At 36.8% G+C, this 12,479-nt stretch overlaps 1 protein-coding gene across 4 annotated transcripts in view; it reads right to left on the bottom strand.

The window, feature by feature from the left end:
• SP4 (Sp4 transcription factor) overlaps positions 1-12,479 on the bottom strand; it is an 82,577-nt gene that overhangs the window by 33,966 nt on the left and 36,132 nt on the right. For all 4 annotated transcript variants that reach the window (XM_055589959.1, XM_055589958.1, XM_055589960.1 and 1 more), the window contains exon 4: positions 5,426-5,654. In XM_055589959.1, coding sequence (XP_055445934.1) covers positions 5,426-5,654 — 229 coding nt within the window. The remainder of the gene's footprint in view (positions 1-5,425; positions 5,655-12,479) is intronic.

Genomic DNA, 12,479 nt, shown 5'->3' with positions numbered 1-12,479 from the left:
GCAGTCACCATCTGTAGTGATTTTGGAGCCCAGAAAAATAAAGTCTGACACTGTTTCCACTGTTTCCCCATCTATTATAAACATACATTCTCTTAAACAATAGAAACAAGAGAGGGCCAAAAGAGAAGTAAAAACTGACAGAAATGAAAGGAGAAACAGAAAATCCAATGCTAATAATTGCAAGTTTCAATTATCTTCAATATTTCCAGAAAACAACTAGGAAGAAAATCAGTAAGGAAGTAAAAGACCTGAATAACACTATAAATGAATTAGACCTAAGAGACATCCATAGAACACTTCATCCAACAAGAGCACTCTTCTCAAGTGCACATGGATACTCTTCATGATAGATCAGATGCTATGATGTGAAACAAATTTCAATAAATTTAAAAAGACAGAAATAACAAAATTTTCTGACCACAATGAACTGAAACAAGAAATCACTATATAGGAGTAAACTGGGAAATTCATAAATACCTGGAAATTAAACAATATACTCCTAAATAATCAGTGGGTCAAAGTAGAAATCAAAAGACACTGAGATGAAGGAAAACAAAAACACAACATACCAAAACTTAGACCATACACATAAACTGATGCTCAGAGGGAAACTTATAGCTGTAAATACCTATATTTAAAAAGATCTTACCTCAAGCATGTCAGAATGGCTATCATCCAAAAGACAATCAATAACAAATAACAAATGTGGAGAAAAGGGAGCCTTCATGCACTGTTGTTGGGAATGTAAATTTGTATAGCTGCAATGGAAAACAGTGTGGATACTCCTCAAAAACTTAAAGATAGAATGACCCTAAGCCTTGGAATGCCAATCCTAGGTATTTAACCAAAGAGAATGAAACACTAATTAGAAAAGATACAAACACCCTGTGTTAACTGTATCATTATTCACAGTAGCCAAAATACAGAAGCCACCAAAACGCCCATCAATAGATGAGTGGATAAAAAAATATATACATATATATATGAATGTGTGTATACACACACACACACAATATAGTATTACTCAGTCATCAGAAGGAATGGAATCTTGCCATTTGTGACAATGCGGATGGACCTCCGTTGTACCATGCTAAATGAAACAAGTCAGAAAAAGACAAATACTGAATGCTTTTACTTATATGTGGAATCAAAAAAAGTAAACAAATTAACAAACATAACAAAATAGAAACATAGTTATAGAGAACAAAGGGGTGGCTGCCAGAGTGGGAGAGGGGAAAAGAAGGCGGCAAGGGAGACTGAGAGGCACAAGCTTCCAGTTAAAAAAGTAAATGAGTCAAGGGGATGAAATATTCAATGTGAGGAATATGGTCAATAGCTATGTGATAATTTTGTACAGTGATATATCATAGAATTGTGATTACTGTGAAACGTACAGAAATTGTTCAGTTGCTAAGCCTTGTCTGGCTCTCTGCAACCCTATGGACTGTGCACACCAGGCTTCCCTGTCCTTCACCATTACCCGGAATTTACTCAAACTCATGTCCACTGAATCAGTGATGTCATCCAACCATTTCCTCCTCTGTCACCCTCTTCTCTTCCTACCCTCAATTTTTCCCAGCATCAGGGTCTTTTCCAGTGAGTCAGCTCTTCACATCAGGTGGACAAAGTATTGGTGCACCAGCATCAATCCTTTCAATGAATATTCAGGGTTGATTAACTTTAGGACTGAATGGTCTAATCTCCTTGCAGTCCAAGGCACAACCACATTTAGAAAGCATCAATTCTTCGGCACTCAGGCTTCTTTATGGTCCAACTCTCGTATCCAAACATGACTACAGGAAAAACCATAGCTTTGACTATACAGACCTTGATTCACTATATCGTAAAACAGGAACTAACAAACTCACAGAAAAAAAGAGATCAAATTTATGGTTAACCAGAGGATGGGGAAATGGATCAAAGCAGTCAGAAGGTATAAACTTCCAGTTCTAAGATAACTGAGTACTAGGGATGTAAGACATGATAAATATAATTAACACTGCTACATGTTATATACGAAAATTGTTAAGACAATAAATCCTAAGAATCCTCATTGCAAGGAAATTTTTCTTCCTATTTAATTTTACAGCTATACAAGATGATGTTCACTCAACTTATTGTGATAACCTTTTCATGACATATTAAGTCATATTATTATGATGTACACTTACATTTATACAGTGCTGTATGTCAATTATATCTCAGCAAAACTGGAAGGAAAAAAGATCATAAATAACCTAACTTTTCATCTTAAGACAATGAAAACTGAGCAAATTAAATCTAAAATAAAGCAAGCAGAAGAAAGAAAATAATAAAAGAGCAGAAACTAATGAATTAGAGAATACAAAAAAAGTAAGCAAAGAGAAAATGAATGAAACCAAAAGCTAATTCTTTGAAAAGGTCAACTAAACTTACAGCTGTTAGGGAGATTAACAAAGAAAAAAAAAAAAAAAGAGAAGACTCAAATTACTAGAATCAGAAATGAAAAAGGGAACATCACTACCAACCTCACAGAAATAAAAATGATTATATGGGGATACCAAGAACAATTGTATGCCAATTACTTAAAAACTATCAGATGAACAAATTCTTAGAAATATAAAAAGTATCAAAGCTGACTCAAGAACAAGATACAATTCAAAACAAGTAAACAGAATGAATTAGCAGTCAAAAAAGTATTCACAAGAAAAGCCCAGGATCAGTGAGCTTCACAGGTTCATAAACACTTTTAAAAATTAATACCAGTTCTTCACACTCTTTCAAAAAAAATCAAACTGTAGAGAAGACTTCCCAATGAATATTCTTCCCAATGAATATCCTTCCAATGAATATCTGGGGCTGACTTCATGTCAATCCCCAAGGAAATCAACTCTGAATATTCAACAGGAGGACTGATGCTGAAGCTCCAAAACTTTGGCCATCGGATGCAAAAAGCTGACTTTTGAAAAGACCCTGATACTGGCAAAGACTGAAGGCAAAAAGGAGAAGGTGGCAGCAGAGGACGATCTCTGTTGAGATACTATCACGGGCTCAATGGACATGAATTTGAGCAAACTCCAGGAGATAGTGAAGGACAGAGGAGTCTGGCATGCTGCAGTTCACAGGGTCGCAAAAAGTCAGACATGACTTAGTGACTGAACATCACCACAAACTCTTTCAAAAAATGAAAACTGGACAAGAAAACTTCCCAACTCATTTCAAGAAGCCAATAATACCCTTGCCAAAACCAAAGACAATATAAAGTGAAGTTGCTCAGTCGAATCCGACTCTTTGCGACCCCATGGACTGTAGCCTATCAGGCTCCTCCGTCCATGGGATTTTCCAGGCAAGAGTGCTGGAGTGGATTGCCATTTCCTTTTCCAGGGGATCTTCCCGACCCAAGAATCAAACCCGGGCCTCCCGCATTGCAGGCAGACGCTTTACCGTCTGAGCCTCCAGGGAAGCCCCAAAGACATTATAAGAAAACCACAAACTGGTATCACTCATGGACATAGATGTAAAAATCCCCAACAAAATAGTGAAAAACCAAATCCAGGAACATATAAACAGAATTACATAGCATGACCAAGTTGTATTTATCCTGTAAATGCAAAAGTACTTTAACATCTGACAATCAGTTAATGTAATATAATATACTGATGTAATAAAAAAACAAAACTACATGATCATCTCAACAGATGAAGAAAAGCATCTGACACAATCAAAAATGCTTTCATACTGGGTGAGCTGGAAGACTCATACGCCCAAATGTTAAAAGTTACCACAAAGCCGAAGTCATCAACACAATGTGGTATTGGTATAAAGACAGACATACAGATCACAGAAACAGAACTGAGAGTCTAGAAATAAATCTGTATGTCTATGATCAACTGATTTTTGACAAGGGTGCCAAAACTATTCAGTGAATGGGGAAGGAATAGTTTTTTAACAAATGGTGTTGGATGAACCCTTACCTCACATCATTTACAAAAATTAACCTCCAAATGGACTAAAGACCTAAATGTAACAACAAAAACTATAAAACTCTTATAGGAAAACATCAGATTTGAGACAACAGAAATGGCAATGGATTCTTAGATATGACACCAAAAGCAGAAGCATCCAAAAACAAGACTGGACTCCACAATTAAACACTTTTCTGCTTCAAAGGATACTAAAAAAGAAAGTGAAAAGACAACTCACAGACTGAAAAAAAAATTATTTCAAATCATATCTCTGATAAAGAACCTGTATCAAGAATATATAAAGAACTACTCATACTATAATTCAATAATAAAAACACAAATAATTAAAATGAGCATGAGATCTTAATAGATAATTCTCTGAAGAAGACACACAAATGGCCAATAGTACACACACAAAAGCATACGCTACATTATTTGTCATCATGGAAATGCAAATCAAAAACAAAAACCTGTATAAGTATTTGTGTGTGTGCATGCTTAGTTGCTAAGTTGTGTCTGATTCTTTGTGGCCCCATGGACTGTAGCCAGCCAGGCTTCTCTGTCCAGGGGATTTTCCAGGCAAGAATACTGGAGAGGGATGCCATTTCATAACTCCAGGGGATCTTCCTGACCCAGGAATCAAACCTGTGTCTCCTGTACTGCAGGCAGATTCTTTACAGCTGCTGAGCCATTGAGGAAGCCCATACATAACATATATATGTAAGAATATTTATAGCAGCGTAATAGCCAACAGATGGAAAAATTCCAAATGTCCACCAACTGATGAATGGATAAGTAAAATCCTGTATTATCTATAAAATGGAATATTATTTTGTTCAGTAAAAAGAATGAAATACTGACATATGCAATAATACAGATAAACTTTGAAAATACACAAAGTGGATGAAATTAGTCACAAAAACCACATATTATGTGCTTCCCTTTATATAAATGTCTAGAATAGGCAAAACTGTAGACAGAAATTAGTTCAGTGGTTGCCTTGAGCTGGGAGGAATGAGGGAGTGATGGCTAAAAAACAGAGAATTTGTTTTCAGGGGAATAAAACTGTTCTAAAATTATGGTGATGGATGTACAACTCGGTGAATACATTAAAAACCACTGAAATGTACAGCTTAAATGAGTGGATCGTATGACATGTAAATTTTATATCAATATAGTTGTTTTAAAATTTTACAAAATAAATGAAAAAAGAAAACCATTAAGAGAAAGTATAAGATACATGGTAAAGAACCACTGAAATCCCATTCCTAGAATCACTCTATTCAATTCCTTTCATAACAATATTATATCTCAACTCTTGGGTTACAAAACTAGTGATGTTCCAATAGTCAAAGCTCTCAGCCAAGGGCTTGGTTTTAATGAACATCCTATGTGCCTTCATTACATCTAACTGTTCATTACATGTTAATTATTATTATACTAGCCTCCACGGAGTTGGGTGGTGGCAACAGAGCATTTACCTTCCTTCTCCTTCCCTACAATTAGGACAGGAACAGGCAACTCTTCGAAGCCTCTTGCCAGGCTGCACTTCTTGATCAGAAGCCTGCTGGCCTTGCTGCAAATGCACTTGTGTGAGTTGGTCAGGACTAACAGCACCTATCGTTGCATTAGCAATTCCTCCAACTGCTACAGTTACAGGAGCTATGGTAGCTTGTTGGACTTTCACTCCATCTTGTCCTTGCTGCTGACCTAAAAATGAGAGGGGGGAAAAAGAGTATTACAATGTTTTATATTCCTAAAAAAAGGATTAAAAAGACTTCCATATGGACACTTAAAAACTAGGATACTTATTTTAACAGATAATCTGTGTAAAGTACAAAAGCGAAAAGTGTTAATGATTTATACTATGTAGATCCCCCTAAAATATAATATTCTAACCTTAGCAGCTCAGGCTGCCTCCATAACTGGTTGATGGGACCATACATAAATCATTAAATCCTCTTGGGGCTTAATTTCTCCAACTATAAAATGAAGACTAATAATCCTTGCAATTTACCTACCTCACAGAACTGTTGTGAGGATCTGGGAGACACTATTTCAGATCCTTGGATGAAAGATATTACATAAATAGAAAGTATTATTATTACCATTTTCACAGTCAGCAACATACCTTATTCACTCCATGAAATCACAAGAGTAAAAAGTAACTGAACAAAGGATTTAGTTTTATGGACATTTCTCATTCCTAAATACTTTAAATTAAGCAAACAACTCTTTATTGATGAGTCTTTTGTTTTATTAAGTAGTTATTAACTAAATGCAAAACCATGCATGATTATTAGATTCTGTCACTAAACCACAGAACAGACATTTTTCTCTGGTGCTCAAACAAATTGAGCTCATTCCCTTCTTAGGGCCTTTGCACACACTCTCCAGTCTGGGCCAAGATGCCTCTGCACCCAGATCTTTGCACAACTGACTCCTTAGTAACAGTCTGATCATAGTTCAAATCTCTCCTCTTTAGAAAATGCCCTTCCTGACCACAACATCTAAAATAGTTTCCCCTCAGTCTGTTTCATCATCAAGTTTTGTCTTATTTAAATTATTGTGTCTTTTATTATTTTTTCTGTCTTCTCCTCACTCTTGGATGTTATAGGTCACAGGAACAGAAATCCTGCCTGTTCTGTTCACTGCTGCATCCTCAGATGTGGAACAGAGCCCAGCACACAGCAGCCACTCAACTGTAGTTGTTGTTCACTCCCCCAGTTGCGTCCGACTCTTTGCAACCCCATGGATGCAGCACGCCAGGCCTCTCTGTCCCTGACCATCTCCCCGAGTTTGTCCAGGTTCCTGTCCATTCCATCAGTGATGCCATCCAGCCATCTCATCCTGTTGTCCCCTTCTACTGCCCTCAATCTTTCCCAGCATCAGGGACTTTTCCAATGAGTCAGCTATTTGCATCAGATGACCAAAATACTGGTCAATTTAACATAAGCCACTCAATAACATAAGCTTAACGAAGAAGAGTTTAAAAGAAGAAAACATTTTAATGCCATTGTGATCGTATCACTTCCATGCTCAATAAAACTTTCATTTATTCCCCACTGACCAAAGTCTGCCATTCAAAGGACTCTACCACAGGGACTTGGCTCCTGACTCACTAATTTCCTCCTAATGGCCAAATCCAAAGTGCATCATCTCAATGCACGTAAGACTGCACTGCTGCACATTACACCACTGACCACGCTGTCCTTAAAACTTGGCTGTTGGAGCTAAGTCCCTACATCCTCAGAAGCTTGTCCTCTTTGTTAGCTCTCCCTATCAGCACTTAAACCTAAACTGACATCACATTCTTATCAGATTTACCTACACTCCTTTATTCCTCATTGCCCATTCTCTTCTTAAACTACTGAAATTAGGTGTCTGACCCATCGCTCTGCTAAAATGATGATAGAACAAACAATTTCTCTGACGGTAAACCCCAAAATACTCTTCCCTTTGTTTTTATTTCACCACTGGAGCACCTGCAGCTGCTAAACCCACCCTCTTTTTGAAATGCTCTCCTAGTGCTTCTCTGATTCTACTCACCACTGGTGTTCCTCCAACTTCTCTAACCATTCCCACATAATTCTGACTTCTCATTCTAACTTGCTCCTCTCATTCCTCACCCACTTTCATAACTTTTACTACTATCTATAAGCTGATGTCTCCCAAAACTGTACGTTTATGCTCAAATACCTCTCATGAGTATCATAATCTTCTTGTTATCTGCCAGGGAACATTTCCACCCCGATTTTTCAGAGGCAATCTTTCTAGGAATGAGACAGATTATCCCACAAAAATGGTGGTCCAATCTACCATTTTCTCTTGCTTATTACAATAGCTTCCTAATTGCTCTCCTTACCACCACTGTCCTCTATAAGTGCATTCTTAACACAGTTTCCAGAAGAACCATTCATTGTAATAGGAATACTCGGTAATAGTCAAAAAGAAAGAAAGAAATCTTTATGTACTAACCCAAATAAACCTCTAAAATCTATAGCTGAATTAAAGGAAGTTACTTTTTACATTCAGTTCAGTTCAGTTGCTCAGTTGTACCCGACTCTTTATTTCCTACACTGATTTTTACACTCACAAATAAATTGGAAAAAGTCTGAAAGGATATATAACAAATTGATTAAGAGTGCTTACTTCTAAAAGAGCATCTAAGATTGGAGTGTAGTTAGCAGGAGTGCTGGTGTTACTTAAACTAGGTGCACTTTTTTTTTAAACAAAGAAAATGTTTCCATATATTTCTAACATACTAAAGACTAATTTTAAAAGGCAAAATCCTGCTAGCAATTAACAGACCCAATCTGGAACTTCATTATTGCTTTAATCTGCATTTACTTGATTCCCAATAGAACTGAACATGTTTTTCAAATACATATTGGCCATTTGAATATCCTTTCTGAATTGGGTGTTCCTATCCTTTGCCATTTATCTACTATGGCTTAGTTTTTTTCCTTTTGTGTAGCTCCTTAATAAAGGAGGCTTTGTTTTGCTTAAAATATTTCTATGATGTATAAAATTTAACCACACACATTAAAAACAAAGGACATAAGGCTTGGTCAAGCCTTGTAAAGTCAGCTATAAATGACACTTTAAAAAACACTGATGCCTTCTCAACACAATGGGAACACAAGGGGGAATGTAGAAATGATAAAAGATGAGGTACAACCTTACTGCCCGTTTCTTTGGACTGTACTGATTTGATTCTTTTAGTATTTCATATCACCCCTTAGAGGGAAAGAGGGAAGATAATATTTTTGTTTTATAAATGAGAATATAATCTAACTGGTCCTTATTTCTTCTTATGGGAAAAATAATTTGTCAACTTTTGGGTTTTTTTTACAGTGAGTGATAGGTAACATTACTGTGTAGGTAAAATAGACCTATACTTTTGAAAAATAAAAGAAGTCCCAATATCTTATCTGTAAAAAAAATTAACCCAAATACCAATACACTGAAAATGATCTATTTAATAGTAGTCAATAATTTAATAATAATGAAGAAGCAGGTTCAAAATACTATTTTAAGTACATGTGTCTCATAACTATGTTTTTACATATAGTCTAGGATATAAGATTATCTACTAGAATTGATAAGGAAAAATAAAAATTGTTGACTTCTGTACTATAAAGCTTGCTGTGGAGGGCTAGATGGACTTCTTACTGTTCTGAATAACTTCAAAAAGGTTTCTTAAATCAGCCTATTTTGGCTTATTTTCTCTACAAATTAAACTTACAGTCCATCTAAACAAAAGCCTCTGAAGGAAAGAAGGTATGTCTCCTTACATTGATGCAAATAATTTTCAGCAACTACACTCTGAAACAGGGTTTATAATAATAAAACAGACAAGAAGGCTGTGCATTCCCAAACATAAAAAGATAACCAGGTATGTCTATGGTTGAGGAGGTGGGGTAGAGATGGAGAAAGAAATGGGAAGTGACTGCTAATGTGTCAGGGTTTCTTTATGAGGTTGTGAAAATGTCTAAAATTATATCACGGTGATGGATGTAGTTCTTTGAATACACACACTAAAAGCCACTGAATGTAAACTTTAGATGGCTGTACTATACGATATATGAATCAAACATCAATAAAGCTGTTAAAAAATTAAAAATTCTAATATTGTTAGTTTTAAGTCTCTTTAAACTAGTTGATTCTCACTTGGGGGTATTTTTATCTTACAGGGGATATTTGGTAACGTCAAAAAATATTTTTAGATATCTCTCCCATCAGGAAGCTTCAACATGCCTCTTATCCTTATCCATCAGAAGGCAGAATGAAAACCACAATCACAGAAAACTAACTAAACTGATCACAGCCTTGTCTAACTCAATAAAACTATAAGCCATGCCATGTAGGTCCACCCAAGACAGACAGGTCATGGTGGAGAGTTCTGACAAAACGTGGTCCACTGGAGAAGGGAATGGCAAACCACTTCAGTATTCTTGCCTTGCAAACCCCATGAACAGTATGAAAAGGCAAAAAGATATGACACTGAAAGATGAAGGTCGGAAGGTGCCCAATATGCTATTGGAGAAGAGTGGAAAAATAATTCTAGAAAGAATGAAGAGACGGAGCCAAAGTGAAAATAACACCCAGTTGTGGATGTGATTGGTGATGAAAGTTAAGTCCAGTGCGGTACAGACAATATTGCTTAGGAACCTGGAGTGTTACATCCATGAATCAAGGTAAATTGGAAGTGGTCAAACAGGAGATGGCAAGAAAGAACATCGACATTCTAGGAATCAGTAAACTAAAATGGACTGGAATGGGCGAATTTAACTCAGATGACCATTATATCTACTACTGTGGGCAAGGATCCCTTAGAAGAAATGGAGTAGTCCTCACAGTCAATAAGAGTTCAAAATGCAGTAACTGGGTGGAATCACAAAAATAACAGAATAATCTCTGTTGGTTTCCAACAGTATCACAGTAATCCAAGTCTATGCCCCAACCACTAATGCCAAAGAGGCTGAAGTGGTTGAAGGGTTCTATGATGACCTATAAGACCTTATAGAACTAACACCAAAAAAAGGTCCTTTTCATCATAGGGGACTGGAATGCAAAAGCAGGAAGTCAAGAGATACCTGGAGTAATAGGCATGTTTGGCCTTGGAGTACGAAATGAAGCAGGGCAAGGCTAACAAAGTTTTGCCAAGAGCAAAAAAAGTTATGACCAACCTAGACAGCATATTAAAAAGCAGAGACATTACTTTGCCAACAAAGGTCTGTCTCGTCAAGGCTATGGTTTTTCCAGTGGTCATGTATGGATGTGAGAGTTGGACTATAAAGAAAGCTGAGCACCAAAGAATTGATACTTTTGAACTGTGGTGTTGGAGAAGACTCTTGAGAGTCCCTTGGACTGCAAGGAGATCCAACCAGTCCATCCTAAAGGAGATCAGTCCTGGGTGTTCATTGGAAGGACTGATGTTGAAGCTGAAACTCCAATACTTTGAACACCTGATGCGAAGAGCTGACTCATTTGAAAAGACCCTGATGCCGGGAAAGCTTGAGGGCAGGAGGAGAAGGGGATGACAGAGGATGAGATGGTTGGATGGCATCACTGACTCAATGGACATGGGTTTGGGTAAACTCTGGGAGTTGGTGATGGACAGGGAGGCCTGGTGTGCTGCAGTTCATGGGGTTGCAAAGAGTTGGACACGACTGAGCGACTAAACTGAACTGACACCAGGAAAAGAAGATTAAGAGTATTCTAGTAACTGGAAAGATTTATCTCTTAGCGTATACTAGAAACCAAAACAAAACAGTATTTGAGTTTATAAGTCAGTCTCCTGTGAATCCTAAGTTTACACATCAATTTCTCTAGAATCAGAACCTGAAAACCCTCCTGAAATTGCAAAGCTATAAGCTAGGTCATAGATCTATTTTTCTATCAAAGAACACTTTAGGAAGTCCTACCCTAAAAGAGGAAAACTACTAAACCATCTTAAATAATTATATATACATACTTCAGTAATTCATTAATAATAAATACATTTGTCTTTAACTGTTAGCTATTTCTATGTATCCTGTCCCTTATCTAGACTAACAGGACCACTCTTTCAACTCCTTGTCTGTATAAGGAAATGTTTATGCTGTAGAAACCTTTCCCAGTAAGCAAGCAACTGACCCCAGAAGGAACTGAGTATTTTCTTTAAACAGAATCTATTTAAGAAAAATTCTCATTTTCTCTCATTCCACTCATTCTTTATTGAACCATACTAATTTAAGAGGGTGGTGGAAAAAGTCAAAGGAAAACTGGACTACTTCTATATGGAATGTTAATAGTTTTTAAAGATGTAAAACTTTTTTCAGTTCTTCACAGGTAACAGAGTCACTACAGGTAGGCCTGAACTGATAGGATCTCTATCACTAACTTTATCCCACATTAGGCTCTCACCTCCTGAAAACAAAACGTTTTAGTCTTAATAACTTGAAAAATCTGCAATTGGAAACCTTTGAGGATGGGAAAAAGAATGCACAATCAAATCTGAGTTTTGGGAAAACTCTAGAATGTCAAGTATGTGACAGACAAGCTAGAGGCAGAGAAGCCAGTTAAGAAGAACCTATTTTACCTTCTAGATGATGAGGTCCTGAAAATGAATAGAACATAGAAAGAACTCAATATAAGAAAAATAATTATAAAATATAAAAATTTATAGATATACAAAATATAAAATATTAAAAAAAATAGTAACAAAAAATGGTTGCTATCACTTACTGAAAACTCTCCTGTGCTCTAAAGTGTTAGTCGCTCAGTTGTGTCTGACTCTTTGCAACCCCATGGACTGTATCCTGCCAGACTCCTCCATCCATGGGATTTTCCAGGCAAGAATATTGGAGTGGGCTGCCATTTCCTTCTCCAAGGGATCTTCCCGACCCAGGGATCGAACCCAGGTCTCCCACATTGCAGGCAGACTCTTTACCAACTGAGCCACTAGGGAATCCTAAGCACTGTGCTCTCTCTAAGCACTGTGCAAACCACTTTATATTTATTATCTCATTAAAATAACATGATTATTAC

The sequence above is a fragment of the Bubalus kerabau genome, chromosome 8, assembly GCF_029407905.1.
Source record: "Bubalus kerabau isolate K-KA32 ecotype Philippines breed swamp buffalo chromosome 8, PCC_UOA_SB_1v2, whole genome shotgun sequence".
In the NCBI taxonomy this organism is placed as follows: Eukaryota; Metazoa; Chordata; class Mammalia; order Artiodactyla; family Bovidae; genus Bubalus; species Bubalus kerabau.
The sequence above is the reverse complement of the archived record's forward strand: the minus strand, read 5'-3'. Positions and strand labels throughout refer to the sequence as shown.